This window comes from Populus euphratica, unplaced genomic scaffold, assembly GCF_000495115.2.
Source record: "Populus euphratica unplaced genomic scaffold, PopEup_1.0 scaffold2.1, whole genome shotgun sequence".
NCBI lineage: Eukaryota > Viridiplantae > Streptophyta > Magnoliopsida > Malpighiales > Salicaceae > Populus > Populus euphratica.
In genome coordinates, this window is record NW_011499846.1 from 7,150,795 (window position 1) to 7,169,320 (window position 18,526).

General features: G+C 30.4%; 3 protein-coding genes across 3 annotated transcripts; 1 reads left to right on the plus strand and 2 right to left on the minus strand.

Annotated features, from left to right (window-relative positions):
* Positions 1–21: 21 nt before the first annotated feature.
* On the minus strand, positions 22–1,150 carry LOC105136812 (short-chain dehydrogenase reductase 3b-like). The gene is made up of 2 exons (XM_011042301.1): positions 1,009–1,150; positions 22–832 (listed from the first exon to the last, which is right to left on the minus strand). The coding sequence occupies exons 1-2, from the start codon at positions 1,020–1,022 to the stop codon at positions 58–60; spliced, it is 789 nt and encodes a 262-aa protein (XP_011040603.1). The 5' UTR covers positions 1,023–1,150; the 3' UTR covers positions 22–57.
* A 4,652-nt stretch (positions 1,151–5,802) lies between these two features.
* LOC105136820 (uncharacterized) lies at positions 5,803–9,023 on the plus strand. Its single transcript, XM_011042313.1, has 7 exons — positions 5,803–6,189; positions 6,353–6,452; positions 6,715–6,810; positions 6,953–7,005; positions 7,958–8,006; positions 8,417–8,464; positions 8,706–9,023. The coding sequence occupies exons 1-7, from the start codon at positions 5,951–5,953 to the stop codon at positions 8,787–8,789; spliced, it is 669 nt and encodes a 222-aa protein (XP_011040615.1). The 5' UTR covers positions 5,803–5,950; the 3' UTR covers positions 8,790–9,023.
* A 6,072-nt stretch (positions 9,024–15,095) lies between these two features.
* On the minus strand, positions 15,096–17,808 carry LOC105136829 (Protein phosphatase 2C family protein). The gene is made up of 4 exons (XM_011042323.1): positions 17,490–17,808; positions 16,846–17,046; positions 16,521–16,756; positions 15,096–15,963 (listed from the first exon to the last, which is right to left on the minus strand). Exons 1-4 carry the CDS (start codon positions 17,667–17,669, stop codon positions 15,387–15,389), a joined length of 1,194 nt encoding a protein of 397 aa, XP_011040625.1. The 5' UTR covers positions 17,670–17,808; the 3' UTR covers positions 15,096–15,386.
* Positions 17,809–18,526: the final 718 nt, after the last annotated feature.

Sequence of the window (18,526 nt, forward strand, 5' to 3'; positions counted from 1 at the left end):
GGTCTTTTGGGGGGGGGGGGGGGGGACAAAGAAGAAGTGACAGGCTATCCCACATTTTCAGATGGCTGAAAAACTGTGATTAACAACCGTGAATCCTCCGTCAACGGCCAAGTTGTGTCCACTTATGTAAGCTGATTCATCGGAAGCGAGAAACAAAGCAGCTTCGGCTATATGCCTAGCCTTCAATACAATACCCTTCAAGTTGGCCAAGGCACAGCTATTAGCTTCAACTTCACTAGGTTGCAAATTATAAGCTCGACAAGAAAGTGGGGTCGCAACCCCGTAAGGAGAAACGCAATTGACTCTAATCCCATAAGCCCCTAGCTCACTGCAAGCCGCCCTGACTAGACCAACCAGGGCGTGCTTCGATGTGGTATAAGCATGGGGTCCTGTTCCAGCAAGTGAGGACGCAACGCTAGTCGTGCATATAATAGATCCCCGAATGTTTTTAGACACCATGGCACGGGCTGCGTGCTTAATTGTTGCTGCAGCGCCCCGTACATTTGTAGCCATGGTGTTGTCAAAACCTTCAATGTCAAGTTCTAGGATCCCTGTTAATGGGCCAATGATGCCAGCGTTGCTGAATAAAACATCAAGCTTCCCATATTTCTCCATGATGTATTTCACTGTTTCCTCAACTTGCTTCTCATCTCTTACATCGCAGTGGCGGTAAGTAGCTCTATCAGCCCCTATCGATGCTACTACTTGATGCCCTAAATCATCCTGGACATCTGCAGCAACAACAAAACCTCCATTGTCAACAAATAGCTTCACTGCCTCCTCGCCGATCCCGCTAGCTGCACCAGTAATCAGTGCAACCTTGCCTTCCAACCTGAAAGATCAAATGCACAATTGAATACATGTGTATATAACCACATATAAGTAACAAATGGACATATATGTATCTGTAAATGTTTACTCGGAAGTATTGCGGAAATAAATAAAAATGTTCATGATGTGCTCTCTGGCAGATCTACGAGGGTTAAATTAAGAAAGAAAAACGCTTACCTTGGCTTAGACATTGGTGAAAGTCTCTTGTTCCTCTTGATAAACGACTTTGCTCAAACTTCTAAATAATAAGACTCTTGGATCTGCTGTTTATAATGGTTTTAGATTCATGCTGCGTAACCAATGTTTTTAAATAGGCTTATTAAGCTGCAGAGCTCGAGACATTGACTCGCAGAAAATGCACAAGTGCCATGCTTTGGGTCATATATATAATAGGTATTGACTATGATGAATTATTATTTTTATTCTTTATTTCTTATTTTTTGAAATCAATCATTTATGATGACATGGTAACCAAAATAAAATTTGTCAAAATATTAAAGTCAACTGTTCCTGAGAATTCTCAAATTCTTCTTCTAAAATGGGATCACATAAGCCATGATTTACCATTTTTTTAATGAGTAGAATGACTACCTCTTTCATATATATTCAAACATATTGATTGGAAGATATATACTCCATCACATCTATGTTAAGCAAATATAGTTTTATATATATTTATACATCAGATGAATTAGTTCTACGAAAGTCAAAGTTATCCTATTCATGCATGTTGAGCGAAAAGGACTCTATATAATCCATCCATTGATCCATTTGTATTTTTGTAATTCCACTGCAAGTTTTGTGGATCTGATAATTGAAACCAATGCACACATGCAAGTTGTGAAAGCCAGACAAGAAAAGAAAAAAAAAGTTATTGTGAAATATTTATGATTAAAGTAAAAAGTAAAAAAAAAACAATATATGTAGACATTCCAGGTATATATTTATTTAATTAATTTAATTTAGTTAAAAATAAAATATCCTTAAAAAATACTAATTAAATTTAACAAAGAATAATCAAAATCAATGAATAGTATTACAGGGAGAGAAAAAATTTAACATAGCACAAGCTCCAATTATATAAATATTGAAGGATAAAACCTAAAAATATAAGTTAATAGAATATCATGAAATAAGCATCTCATATTTATATCTAATCATTTAATTTAATTTAATTTAATTAAAAAATAAAATATCTTCTAAAAAAAAGTTAAATTTAACAAAAAAATAAAAAAAATCCAAGACAGCTCATATGATTTTTAAAATCAATGAAAATCCTATAAAAAATAAATAAAAAAGTTAACAAAGCCTAATCTTCAATTTAATAAATTATGAAGGAAGAAAATAAAACAAACATGAGCCTATAAAAATAATAAAAGCAATTAGGCAAATTTAGTCAAACCTCCTACACCTATGTTAATTTTTAAAACTTGCAACTCTTAAAATCTTAAATCCGAGCTCAATTAAAAAAACTTAATTTTTAATTAATTTAATATTAAATAATAAAATTTAAAAAATAATTTTTTTAAAAAATACCAAATAAAAAAAATAACAATCAAAATAATAGAGATCAAATTTAATAGGAAAAAAAAACTTATGGATGATGAAATTGCTAAAAAAAATATTTTAAAAATTATCTCAAATAAAAAATTAAATTTGAAAGATGAAAAAAATTAATGAGGGCTGAAATTGAGAAAGAATTCCAAGTTTATAAATTATTCTAAATAAGATAATTAATAAAAAAACAAAGACTAAATATAAAAAAAATAACAAATTGATAGATTAGTTTGAAATTTTAAAGGGATATGCATGGAAATCAATGAAAAAAAAAGAAAAAGATCATCAAAGCCAAATAAGATAGGGACACATGTCATTTATCACATAAGGAATTGTTTTGAACGCCGCCACAAAAGGTAATGTTTAGTCACCGGATAACTTCACAAATACTACCCAAAAAACACAAGAATCGCCTATATGCTTAAACCCGCAACGCACACGTTATCATTTTTTTAAAATAATATTTATATTTTTTAAATTACAAAATTATCCTTAAATAAATTTGAAAATAACAAAAAATAAACTAGCAACAATAATGAAAATGCCACTAGATGCAAGCCAAATAAAATTAAACTTGTTCAGGGATTTAAGTTATTTTATTATGCATTAAAAAGTAAAAATATGAAAACATTCATGGACATTAGTTTTTCAAAATTGATTTTAAGAATAATTTATTTATTTTTCTTTTCATTATAAATGTAAAAAACATATTTATTTCTCATCAATAATATAATAATATAATAATGCTTAATAAATTATTGCGAGAAAATCATATGATAGCTAGCCAAGTTTTAGTGCGGGTTCTAAAACAATCCGTATAGGCGTATACCATGAGTTCTTTGACTTATTTGCCTAAACTGTAGTTGTAGATTGGGAGTTACAATGAATGCAAGTATGCTTCATAAAAATATTAAACTTGTAAATTCTAGATAATTGAAAGCTTGATAATTTTTTAAGTCCTCTAAGTTGAATGGAGAGTGTAGATGACTTCAAATGTTATATAGCCTTAAAATAGCATATTCTCATTTAATACTAATGATAATTATTTTTCAAAAATTGACTCATTGTTACATAATTTAATACTAAATTTTATGAGGCTATAAGGAAAAATTCATTATTTTTAAGAATTTACATAAGTTATATTGGATTATAGAAATTTATTGTCTTTTAATAGATTTAAGTGACTCATTATAAAAAATTGTTTTGGAGAATGAAGAATCTATAGAACTCGTTTTTCAAAATCCCAAAACACAAAAATTTATTAATTTTTATGTAGAATCTGATTATGTAAAAATATATTCCATACACTAGAATAATGCATAGAAAAAATAAAATCTTAAAATAACATATTAAATCTAGTGCAGCATAGGACTTAAATTATATATTTGATAACTTAGATAATAAAAAATTTGGACTGATTATATTATTGTTTTAATATTTTTTTTATAAAAAAATAACATTTTAAATTGAAAAAACATTTGTTTTATTTTAAATTGGTATTGCATTATTATTTTTTAAATCCTAAATATATTATTACTGCACATCCACAAGAAATCTCATTCGTATTAATTAATAATAATAATCATGCAAAGAATACAATGAATTTTCTGATTTAGGATTGGGTTGCCAAATAAAATTCATGGAAACATGGGAAAAGGGTTGCCAAATCGTCAGAAAAAGATCATGCATCAATGAGTAACTAGAAAACAGTAAAACACATATAGCTAAATAAGGAAAGACTAGCTATCATAATTTTTTTTAATGCAAAAAAATAAAATGGGAGGGAATATATATATATATATATATTTCATAGAAAAGTTGCCCCGCCTGTCTTCAAACTTTGGCTTCCACCTCCATGCCGAGGAGACCATTTGCTTCACTCTGTAGCTTTGTGATTGGATCGCACATTCACAGGCTGGCCCATAGTGTTTCCGTCACCAAGAAAATCATTTAAGTATTACTCTTTAAGGAGTAAGTTTTTCAATATGCAAGGCTAAACAATTGAGACTTAGTACTCTTATACATTATTGAAGATAGCTGTGCAAAATTTTATGATTTCTTAATTTGATTCTTTTTTTTCTTTAGTGATTTAGTTTTAATTAAAAACTAATTGATTTTGATTTTTTATAAAAAAATAAGATTGAAAAAAGAGGAATCAAAATAAAAAGGGGATCAAACATAAATGACATGTCATATGAGTTTTGCAAAAGATGTATTTTATTTCTTAAATTTTAAAAATCACTCAAGTTAAACAGTTTCAGTATCTCAATATTTTTTCAATTTTATTTTGGTATACAAAATTATTTTGTTATTTTTTTATCATTGATTAAGAGATGAAAGAGAGAGGTCATCGGATTCTAACAATAAAAAAGAATAATGTCGTTAACATCGATTTAGATCACCAAAATAAATGATAGTTATATCAAATAATTTCATTTGAAGAGAAGAGTTTGTATTAAGTGTTTTTTTATTTTTTATTTTTACCTTTAAAGTTTGTGAAAAAACATATATAGGCTCGAGTTAATTCTGGTTTTTGGAACAATTTTTTATGTTTCATGAGGTCATAGATAAATTTATCATGATTCTTACAATATTTTATGTGTTTTTGCTCAAAAACAAGTTAAAAAATAGTTTTTTAAGTAAAAAACTTAAATCTTAATTTTACAATTATCATAGTGGTTAAAATTTTAGCAATCAAACAACAAATTATCTATTTAAAAAAAAAAATTGGGGCAAACATTCTCCATCCCAGTTGCAAATAAAAAAAATTAAGGATCTAATTATGTGGGCTTGGCAGAAATGGGTAGGGGGTTGGCCTGGCCCTTGCTTCTTCTTTTTTTCTTTTTTTTTTAATTATTGTTTTCTAATTTTTTTTCTAATTATTTTTTAATTTATATTTAAATTAGTATCCCTTCTTCTTTTTTTTTTGGAGAATTTTTTTAAATTTCAATTATTTTTTTAGTTACACATTTAAATCTGAAGAGTTTTTCTGATTCATTTATATATTTTTATAATTTTTTGTATGGATGAACTTAATTTTTAAAAATAAAAAATTATTTTTAGATAATATTTATAATATATGCAACCTTGCATGATTTTTTTTTATTTTTTTATTTAATTTATTTAATTTTTATTTTTATTTTTTAAAATAAAAAATTATTTTAATAAATAAATTTAACAAATATAATTAGATAAATATCTTGTTTTTTTAAAATTAAATATTTTGATTTATATATGTCTTTTAATTTTTTTAATTTTAGTTTTAGTTATCATTAATGAATTTTTATTTATTTATTTATACATTTAATTCTCAATATATTTGATTATACATACATATATATATTTGGAAAATAAAAATATCGGCTGAGTTGGCCGATCTGAACAATGTTGTAACGGGCACGTGAGAGTAACGTAGCGGCAAAAATATTTTATTTTGAGAGAAGAAAAATCTAACAAAGACTATGTGGTGTTTCAGGCTGGCAAGTCCCCTTCTTCTGTTCTCCAGTTTCTGTGATAATAAAAACAACAGCAGCAATTTCTTTCAGTATACCTGTTATTGACCATGGCTGCTGCTGCTGTTTCAACGACTGTTGCGCATTTGTCAACCCCAACTTCCCTTCACTTGTCAACTGCTAAAATCAAGAACGCCGCAGTCTTATTAAACTCCATACCCACTTGCAAAATCACATCATCATCGTCCATCAGTAAAGTCCAATATGGATATGGATACTCGAAGAGAAGCTCAATTCTTACTGGTTTCAAGCCCTTTTCTTCTCCAGTCATGGAGTTCCAGGATTGCACGTAAGATACCATTAGTATTTTGCTTTGCTTTTAACTAATTGTTTCCAATTTGTTGGGCTGTGAAAATGGAGGACTAGGTAATTGGAGTTTGTTGTGATTGAATATGGGTCTTCAATGATCATTGTTTGTGTGATTGTAACCAAATTATGGTTTTTAAATGCAGGGTTAAGATGGAAATTGATGTGCCTGTTGGCTTGGCTTATAAGCTTTATTCAGATCGTGAATCAATTCCTAGTTGGATGCCCTTCATTTCATCTGTACAGGTTTGCAACAATTTTGATGTTTTTCTTCTTCTTTTGATTTATCTAACGCCTAGGTAGGTTAAATAAGCACTACTGTTTTAATGTTAGCTCATGACTGGTTTTATCTGTGACTTTAGTTTTTCAATTTGAAGGGTGGCTATAAAATATGGTGCATTCATGGTTTCATTTTACATTATAACGATCAAGAAAAAATATCAACTTGTTTTAACGTATTATAAATGTCTGCGTTTAGGTTGAGTTGATGTTTGGTTCTATTTAATAGGTACTCAAAGACAAGCCCGACCTATCACGGTGGTCACTGAAGTATAAAGCACTTGGTCAGGAACTTGAATATTCTTGGCTTGCTAGAAATATGCAGGTAATGATCCTTTTTGTTGTATGGAAACATTTTCACTAATTGTTAATGGATGCATAATGCTTCCGCTACATGATCAGAGGTGAAATCAGTGCCTCCTCGCTATGTTCACATTCATTTTTATTCTGTGTTCAACTTGTTGCAGCCAACCCCCAATCAGAAAATTCATTGGAGATCTCTGGAAGGTCTTCCTAACAGGTAACTGGAAAAGGCAGGTAGCAAATTGTGCAGGATTAACCACATAATCTGAAAAATAGAGGATGCACCTTTTAGCCTTTGCATGATTGGTTAATGAGAATATGAGATTTCCTTTGCTAAATTCATAGTCTAAGATGTCCTCGACTGTATTCCACAGAAATATACTAACATCACAAGATTATGGAAATTTTCTTGCCTATTGTATTTGCTGCGTATGGTTAAAGAAATCTTGTTGACACACTCACATGACTTGAAATTAAACAACTTGCAGTAAATAGCTAATTATCACGTGTATGTGTGACTGTATATTTCATGATGTGATAAAAATTAATTTGGGACTACAGTATTGGATGAAAACAATATATAGAATTTGCTTTGGCACCATTAATCTTCTTAAGTGCCTGGAAGATGCTCAGTAATGCTGAAGCAAACACATTTTTTCAGGCTTGCTATTAAGAAATTTCCCCTGAATATACTAGATAGAGGGCATGGTGAACTAGGTATGAACATAGATACATAGATCTAGTTCATTAATGTTGGTTCATGATATCAATTTGCTTCCACAATTACTTGCTTAAGTTTTTTTAGTTTTTTTGTTTTTTTTTATTTTGGTGGGAATTTTCTTGTATTTCTCTTTCAATTCTCATTGCTACGTGTTGATGAGTTTTAGTGTTAAAACTGGTGCTGTTAGCTAACACCAATTTGAGTGAGATTCTCATGAATGTAGATGGGAAGCATATTTCATTTGCATTGACTAATAAAGTTTCAAATTGCTTGCAATGAATGTGTATGGTTGTTGACATTGTTAAGCTGATCCATGCCCATATAACTTAAGCATGCAATGAAAGAGTTGTCATGTGGTCTTGCATTTGTGCCTTGCAGAATGTAATATCATTTCATTTTTCCTTAACATAATAGCAGAATGTTAATTAACTTTTTTCCTACATTGCAGAGGCTCTGTTCGATTTTTTCCTAAAGGTTCTTCATCATGTCTGGTAGAAGTGAGCTCCTATTTACAACATTCAGTTTGATCTTCATGGTTACAGCATTTGTGGTTTTCAATTAGTCAGCTATTATAATCACAGTTCATCACCCTAAGTTTAGTGGATTAATTAGATTCTTATTAACAGATCAACTAAATATTCTGTCAAGATTGTCATTTCTGCATGCCTTCACCAACTTACCAAAATAGTCTTATCTTATGTAATTTTATTTTTTAAATAGAACCATAAACTCGGAAAGAAAAATAATGTATAAATTCTCTAATTCTAATCTCTGACTGTGTGTGTTCTCAGGCTTGTGTTAGGAATGTGTGGCACTATAACAAGGAAAAGAAAATGATGTATCATTTTTCTTACAATAAAAACTTAGATCAGACCTTTGCAATTATTATTTTTTTTTTCCTTTTCAGCTAACTGTTTCATATGAAGTTCCCGGAATTTTGGCTCCTCTAGCAACAGTAAGCATTCGTACTTCCATTTAGATGCTATTTTATTACTTTGAAATGAGCACTACATGCTTAGCCTGCTTAAGTAAAAAATGAACAGTAATGAGCATTTAAGTGGTGTGTGCAGTTGCCGTGTCCAAGCTGCTTGTTTTCAACAGAGAAGAAGATATAAATTGTCTTGTATAAGAATATGTCCTTGCACTTGCAATACAGTGAATGATTAGTCCATTGTACTTTATTGTCACTTTTTCAGGCACTCCAACCTTTGCTTGAGGGCTTACTCAGAGGGGGTTTGGAAAGATTTGCAACACTTGCGAAAAGCACTTTGGCAGACTGAATTCCATGCTTCAAATGGGGTAACTGGAATTCATGTCTAATGATCATCAACAATTTTCTTAGTTGGAATATTTAGAGAATCAATATGATTATCTTTCACTGGCAGCATTGTTCCCCGTGGAAGAAGGGAGAAGTTTTCTTATTAATTTGCCATTGATTCTACTCAGCACCCTTACTTTGGATTGTTGATCAATTCCAAAAATAAAGAAAAGTTCATGACATGTGCTTGAGTTTTCCTTTGGTTGGCAACACTCACGAATTTAAACAAGAGTAGCTTAATTAAATAACACTTTTTGCTTCATACTCCCTTCTCACCCATGTTTCTGAACTGCTAGATTTACCATTCGAATGTGTAAGGATAAGAGAAAATAGAACTGGTTGTCCCAGTATTTATTCTGTTAACTTTAGAAAAACAGGGTCAATAGACTTAATACACCTGCCTTAGGTTTCCATGTATGGGATCATGGCAAGATGGCTAACTTGAGACTAACCTGAAAGAACTTTCCATCAGATGCTTCCGTTGATTTTGATAGTAACAATAAAATACTGCATTTGTTGTCAGAGAGATACCAAGTTTAGCTGCTCTTCCTCGTTTCTTGTGCAGCTGTTTTCTCCATTAGAGCCCCTTGTATTTCTTTAAACTGAAATTCCCAAATCCTGAGCGGAGGTTTTTGGATGAGTTCTTCATGCTCACCGGAACTGGTAGCCTTGCCTGCTTATGAACCACTTCAATTTTGATTTAGCTAATCGGCTATGGGAAAGATTTATTATAGGTATTTCAATCAAGTTATCTGAGTAAGACATTAGTTTTTTTTTTTTTCCTTGAATCGATTGGAATAGGAAGATAAATCTATATTTTGCCTCTTTGCCAGTAAAGATTTTATAAGGAAAATAGCAGGATATATGAAATTATAATGAAGTCACTAATTCATTGGAGAACGAAAATTCTTTTGGAGGCATCAAATTTACATAATAAAACTAGCGTAATCATGTTAGGCTACAAGTAGGATTATAAATTAATTTTTAATGAAAAAAAAAAGAGGATATTATAAATGTGTTTTTGGATATCATGATTTTTTTTTTAAAAAAAAGTGTTTACGTTTTATTATTAATAAATTAAAAATGAGTTGTTGATGTGGATTAACAAAACAACTAAAATATAAGGCATATTCACATGCATCATGCACATTTACAACAATGGATTTACAGTTTTACAATTCCAATAGCCTCTGAGTGAGAGTATTTTGATATTTTTACATGAATTATTAGTTTTTAATAATTATATAAGGGTGTATAATTTTTTAAATAGTTAAATAATTTCAGTATTTCTAATTTTTTCAACCAGGTTTTATAATTAATTTCACAAATATCAAAGTTAATTTGATTTTTTTAGTTTAAATTATTATTTTTTTAAATCATAAGCTATCAACACATGGTGGGCATCCATGCCTTTCGATCAGCACCTTTCAATGGATGAACAAGTCCTTTCATCACATTTTAGGATGTGTCATGGCGTCCTTTTTTTCCTAGTAAGATGTATTCATAACAATTAAGTGGTTTGTTACTAGTGATTTTTATTTTTTTCTTTTTTCTTTCAAAAACAATACAGGTTTGTCTTCTTTTTTTTTTTAATTTTTTTCATAGTTTTTTTATCAATGTTTTAGTGGTTTTTAATTTCATTTTTCAATCCAAATTTATTATATTTTGTTTTTTCTAATTTGATCCTCATACTTTTAATTTTTTTATTCTATTGTTAATTTTTATTTATTTAACCCTCCTATCAAATAGTTGTTCTTTCCTTTTAATTTATTTTTTATTTTGATTTTCATTCCTATTTTTTTAATTGTTACTTTTTTAGACCATTTCATGTAATTGATTTTTTTCTCAATTTCATCCTTTGACATTTGATTTATTGAGGATTAGACTTTTTTATTTTTCCATGTATCGTCCTTCCAATCTAATGACCTATGACACAAGTTTTAAAATTTATCTATCGTATGGTTTTCAAACCCAACTCGAGGATCAACTCGGAGCAAATCCTAGGTCACTAGTTAGGTGGGTTAACTCGGGTCAATCCAACTTTTTTTATTTTATAAACATGTAAAAATGACATATTTTGAAAAAAAAACTAAAAAAGAAAAAAATCAACAAGTTTTGACTAGGTCTTTCCAAGTCTAATTGGATTGTAGGTCAACTCGGTTTTTTGACCAGATCATACTGGGTTATTTCTCCCCCTATTTTTATTGGGACTCTACCCAATCAACTTCTAAGATCACCCAAGTCATAGGTCAAATTGCTATGTCAGGTCGGGTTTTAAAATAGTGATGTATTAGGTTATCTCAATCTTATTATCTAAACCATAAGTTTTGCAAGTTAACCCAAGTGACTCACCCCTTATTAATTAGGTTAAATTTTTATCTCATAACCATAAGTTTACTCGAGCCGGGCTTTTTTTTCTCTTTTTTATCCAATTATATACTTTCATAGGTTTTGTTTCTTAGGTTATTAAAAAAAAAACTTTTGTACATTTACTATTGTTGCCAATTTTCTTATCATCTTATTAAAATAAAAACCAACTTATTCCACTCAATCAAGGCTATAATTTGATCCATATTATTTATTTATTTTTGCCATCTTGTTAGTTTTTTTTTTCAATTTAACCCTTCAATTAAAGAATTGTTTTTGCCCTCTAATTTACTTTTTATTTCAATTTTCACCCTTATTTTTTCACTTGATTTTTTTTCTCGATTTCATCCTTTAGCAGTTGAGTTGTTGAGCATTGGACTTCTTGATTTTTAATATATGGTGTTGTTGATCTAATGTTGTGTTTCACGAGTATTAAAAGTTATCTATTCCATGGTGTTCGAACCTAACCTGGGGGTTGATCGGTGCCAAATCCTGGATCTTGAGTCAAGTGGGTTAACTCGAGTTAACCCTAGTCAATCCAATTTTTATATTGTATAAACATGTAACAATAACATAAATAAATAAATAAATAAAAGGTCAAGGGTTTTGAATGGGTTCTCCCATGACTATTTGGGTTACGAGTCAACTTGGTTTTTTAAATGGATCATACTAGATTAATTCTCCCTTTATTTTTGTTGAAACCTGGTTCGACCTCGGCCTTGGATTACGCAGGTCACAGATCAAAACGTTCGATTGGGTCGAGTTTTAAAATAGTGATTTATTGGGTTATTTTGATCTTATTGCATACGTTATAGTATTGTCATGGGTCACCCCTTATTATTCACATTACATATTTATCATGCAACCTCAGGTTTCCTCAAGCTTATTTTTTTTATTTTTTTATCCAATTAAATATTTTCACAAGTTTTTTTCTCAGGATATTATGGTTATTTTTTAAAAAAAAAAATTATTTGCTATCATTGCCAATGTTTTAATCGTCTAAACTCAATCATGGTTAAATATGGTTCTCATTCTTTTGATTTTTTTATCTTTTTATTATTCTTATTATTTTCAATTTAACCCTTAATCAAAGAATTTTTCTTGCCCACTAATTTATTTCTTATTTTATTTTTACACTTATTCTTTTAATTGCTAGTACACACACACACACATTTTTATGGAATTTTTTTTTTCTAATTTCATTCTTCAACATTTGATTGGTTGAGAATTAAACTTCTCAATTTTTTTCATGCATGATGCTTCCGCTTTAGTGACCTATATCACATGTTTTAAAAGTTAACTATTGTTTAGTTTTAAAATCCGACTTAAAGCAAGTCCCAAATGAACTTGAGTCAAATAGGTTGACCCGAGTAACCTAGGTCAACCTAATTTTTTTTATTTGATAAATATGTAAAAATAATATCATTTTGAAAGAAAGAAAAAGGTTAACAGATTTTGACTAGGTTTTTCCATGGGTAATAGGGTTACAGGTAAACCTGGTTTTTTTTAATTATAACATAACAAGTCAATTTTACCCCTATTTTTATTGAAACTCGGCCCAACCTAGGCCTTGGATCACTCAGGTCAGGGGTGAAATCATTAGGTAAGGTCAGGTTTTAAAATAATGATCTTTTGATTTATTTTGATTTCATTATCTAGGCCATGAGTTTGAAAAGTTAACGTGGAAATACATATTTTTATTTCACTTATTTTATCATTTTTTTTATTTTAATGCTTATTCTTTTAATTTATGATTTTTTTCCCTTTGCTCTTATATAAAAGTTTTATTAGTTTTCAATTTCATTCTCCAATATAAGTTTATGATATATTATTTTTTACAATTTGATCCTGATTCTTTTGGTATTTTTACCCTTTTATTAAGGTTATTATTCTTTTTTAATTTAACCCTCACATCAGAAATTTATTGTCATCCTTTATTTTTCTTTTATTTGTTTTATATATTTTTTAATTTTGTCCTCTAATGTCTCATTTTCTAGGGATTAGGTTTTGCAGTTTTTTTATGCTGGTACTTTCGATCTGATGACATGTATCATGAGGTTGAAAAATTAATAGGGTTGGTATTTTTTTTTTCAATTTTGTCATTCAATTTTGTTTTTTTTAATAGCTACGTGGTTTTGATGGGTTAACCCAAACTAGCTTACCTCTTAATCCCTAAATTATGTGTCTATCATCCTAGCTTAGGTCGATTCACATTAGTTTTGTATCCCCTTTTTTATGTTATTTTTCCTTTTATATTTAATTAGCTAAAAATTAAACTACATCATTTTTTCATTATTGGACTTCTTTGGTTATCATGGTCACTTTTTTGTGATTTTTGTTTTTGTTCTTTTGCTATTTTTGCCTCTTCTTTGAATCTTATTCAAATAAGACTAGCTTATTTGAATGGTCAGGAGTATAACTCGGGTTATTGAATTTTTTTTCTTTCTTTAAAATATTTTGATTATAAATAAAGTAAATAAAAAAAATATGAATCAAAATCTTTAATTTATCATCAAAATATTCTTTGATACTTCGCATATATGAAAACACGTAAAAAGAAAGAAATCTCGACACATAAAACCATTCTAATATAAATTAGAAGAATGAGATTTGAAATAAAATAAAATTAGATAACCTAAATGAGAGAGGAAAAAAAACACAATGCAATATTTATTTATATGAATAGTGCATCTAATCAACTCAATATCAACTCAATATTGAAGAATAAAATTGAAAAAAAAAAACATACATTGAATTTAGAAAAAGACAAAAAAATTACTTGAATCAACCTAAAATTATCTAAATCAACTTGAGATAACTTATTAAACTTGTAAATTAGGTCATGAGACTGAGATAATTTCATAAAAAAAATTATGAAGCTCCTTTTCTAATAGATCTAACAACTCATACGTTGAAGGTTGAGATCGAGAGAGAAAAATAAATCTAAGAGACCGGGATAACTTAACATAAAGAAAATAAAACATTATGATCCCCTCAAGTTCTCAAACAATGAAATATTAAAAAATAAAAATAAAATAAAAACTAAAAAAAAGATTGGAGGGTGAAATTGATTAAAAAAAATAATTATTCAATTAAAAAGACAAAAAAATGAACTAAGTCAACTTGGTTTAACTTGTCAAACCCGCAACCTAGATCATGAGATCATGATAACTTTATAAAAAGCAAATTGAAAACATCTATGAAGTCCAAATAAAAAATATTCAAGTTAAAAAAGAACCTAAAAAATAAACAGAATCATCGTTGGCCAACTGGTCAACCTCACAACCTGATTTATGAGATCATAATAATCTCATAGAAAACAAATAAAAAAAATATAAAGTCTAATTTCTAACCAACTGAATATTGAAGGATAAAATAAAAAAAATAAAAAAAAAACATAAAAAAAAACTAACATAAGTTAACTTGAGTTAGCCTATTGAGTTCGTGACTTAAATTATGAGATAGAAATAAATTCATAGAAAAAATAAAAAAATATTATGAAGTCTCACTTTTAAGATATCTAATATTAAAGGTTGATATCAATAAAAAAAATGATGTATATTTTCTAAAATAATTTAATATTAGATGATGAAATTGAAGAAAATAGATTATTGATGGGTTTTTTTTTTATAAAAAAAAACTATTGTAATGGATAGGGTTAATGTTTTGTTAATTGATGTTTTGATAATAACAACTTATATTAGGCAAGTTGGAATATTAAAATTCGAGTGTATCTTGAATTAAATATGCTTGTCATTTGATGAATTAAGAGATTCGTAAGACGTGAAACATGGAATTAACGTTTCATTATAAAATACAAAAACAAGTTTAAATACGGTAGATGAAAGGGACAGAATATAAACAATAACTAGAGATTGTTTATTCGAACCGTGCAGATACATATCAAGATTAAAAATAGAATATATTAAATTAGCAGCCGAACGAGGCTGCAACGCCAAAACAATACATCCATGATGAACGTGCTTTAATAAAACATGCATACATCTGAATCGATCTTTACACCGCCAGCACCCACCCACCACTGTTATGTACATTAACCAATTATCAATGCTTGCTGTTTGAAAACAATCATCTGCAAAAATGCGAGCTGCTTTTTCTATCTCCAGACTGAAGCAGCCAGAAACAGTTTATTAACACAACAATGGAAATTAGAAAATTATTCTATTTACATTCAGCGGTTGGCACTGCCCTCCAACAAGTTCCTCAAGCTACATAATGCCTCTGTAGAGAGGCTAAAGCACCTCTGTTTCCGTTGCCTAGGTGTAGGCGGTGATGGCTCCTGATAATCAGTAGAAGAGAAGCACACAATAATTACAGTGAGATTGTCAAATGTGTTTCGGCGAAAGGCCTCCATAACTAGGTCCCTGGCACACTGATCAGGGTCATCATGTCGCTGCAGCCCATGGCGGACAAGGCTGACTGCATGCTGGCTTGACATAACATCCCAAATCCCATCACAACCAATTATGAGAAATTCATCCTCCTCTGTTAGAACAAGCTTCCGGAACTCTGGCTCAGCAATGAGAGGTGAAGGAGAGCCCCGGGGGAGTTTCATGTCCCAGTCACCAAGGGCTCGTGAAACTGACAGAACACCATTGAGATATCCATCATCAATATACCCACCCAATTCTTCAACCCGCCTTCGCTCTGATGGATAAATAGGCCTATGGTCTTGAGACATGTCTATTGCCTCTCCTTTACGACAGAGAACTGCTCGGCAATCACCAGCATTTGCAACCATTAATAGCCTGGAACATGAAATCATGATCAGGATGCCAGTGAAAAGACAAAAATAAATCCAAGGAAATACTACAAAACTGTCAGCTTGGAGCACCCAAAAAAACTGGTACTTTAAAGTTCCTCCTGACTTTTCCAGAGTCAACTAGAGCTATGCACTGAAAACATGATGTAGGAAGGCTGGCATTGAACCATCTGAAACATTGACGGCAACATGCAATATGGAGCTAGCGTATGTAAACATCAGAAGTTAACTCAAATATTTGCTGGTTCAAGTAAGAAAGAGAAAACATCATGTGCAAGTGAAAAAACAAGACCACCTTAGTTAGCATATCTTAGAAAACTACATGTGAAGACTGATATATAGAATACTGGATTTCATAAAACATTTATTGTAGATAAACTAAATGGTGATTGACCAGCATCATAACCACTCACATACCTAAAAACAAAGCTTTGACGAGGTAAAACGTGGAATCCATATACATGGTTGGTTATATTTCCATGCTGGTAAAACGTGGAATCCATATACATGGTTATATTTCCATGTTTAAGAGCAAGAATATACCTTCCAAATACAAAAGCAGTAAGAGCTGTTGTCCCAGAACAAGTGTTCACACTGCAGTCATCTGCCAAAGCCAGGTCAGCCAGATGAAATGCTTTTCGTAGGGAGTTCTCAACCTCCTCCAAGAAGATATTGTCAACCTCAGATGTCTGAGGGAAATTTGCATCTTCAAAAAAGATTCTCATTGCATTTTTTCTTATATAAGCTGCTGCTTCAGGTCCTCCATGACCATCAAAAACCTACAAATAAATTCAATCTCAATCAATTATGTATTCCTTAAACTTATCAAAATAATATAGTTACAACCATAAGTTTCAACAACAATCACCCCATAGAAAGCACTGGGCTTGGGAAACTTGAAGACTGAGCCCAGTTGCACAGATAGATCGTCTATGCGTATATGCTCGTCTTCCATGCATCTTCGAGGCCCCATGTCGGCAAAGCTACCAGAACGGATACTAGGCACAAACTGCAGGACGGCAGACTCAATTGCTTCTGCATCTGAAATTTTTTTCGAAGATATAATATCCTACAAAAGGAGATGGCTTAATATTAAGTTTTCCACCTACAGCAGCACAGCTAATAAAAACTCTAGGAATCATTCATTATTGACGAAATCTATTATTTACATCAAATTCATAATTAAAAATACTATACAGTATGCTAGTAATCAACAGCATGATCAAGACAATTTATTGGAAAAAACCCAGAAATGAATTTCTATTTTATTCATATTTTCGCTACAAATAAATAAATTAATAAAAAAAGGCTAAAATTCCCATTCAGATTCAGCTTGTCTGTCAATAAACAAAACAAAACCCGATCTAAGCAACCTGTCATGAAAGAACAATAACAAAGCAATTCAACACCTAACAAGTTACGAATTCTCAAATTTTAACTTAGCACTATTCAGTATTCTCTAATAAAACAAAACCCAGCAAAAAAAGGGGGACGATGATGAAGAAAACTGACCAACTGGTCGGCGGAGACAGAATCCGAGATGCGAACTTGACTTATCCTTCTGGGGGAAGGCAAAACAGTAACAACATCTTCAATTTCATGAACAGCAGCGGCGGTAGGGCTGTTACCTTTAGCAGCAAAATATTGAACATCCAACACCGGCACGCTTACTACCTCTGCTTCAACTACCATCTTTCATTCACCGAAAAAACAATCAATTTTCAGACTTCAAATTCCCTACTCTTTGGCTAGTAATAATGTTTTTAATTTTGGTTTTTCTGAGTGATCAAAATTTTGAACCATTCTGGCTTGGAACTGGTATATAAATTGGAGCCAGGATTTTTTATTCATAAGAGACCGACGACCGGTGGCTACAGGTAAATGGAAATTCGGTAACTGGACACGTGTGAGTTTTTGAGCCATGGGTTTTAAGAGACCGTTGTTTTCACACGCCAATTCGTTAGCTTCATCGACACGTGACTTCTTTGGTTGACGCGTGCCATGACCTTTGGTACATCTTGAAGGCCGTTTCGTGTACAGTGACTAAAATCGTTCTCCCATGTAATGAGTTGTCTGTCCTCGTTGACTTTATTTTTCCTGAGCTGGCCCCGGGCTGGGGGTGTTTATGGGAGGTCATTTGAGGTAAAGAAAGATTATGTTTCCTGAAATTTTCAATAGAATTAGCGTATGAAAGTTTAATTGTGATTATTTTTTAAAATATTTTTTATTTTAAAATATATTAAAATAATTTTTTTATTTTTTAAATTATTTTAATAAAATACTCTAAAAAACATTAATTTAAAACAAAAAATAAAAAAATTTCAAACTTTTTTTAAAATACAATAACAAAGTTAAAAAAGACATAATATCTTCGTTCCTACATAAAAATTATAAAATGAACTTCACAATCAACAGAATTAAGAAAATGCAATTAATCATGTCATTAGATTTTCAAAATTACACATTAGTGTTTTGATGAGTAAATTGTAATTTTGTATTTTTTAGCTATAAAAATTTCGCTGATTAGTCATCGCTGTTTTAAAATTATT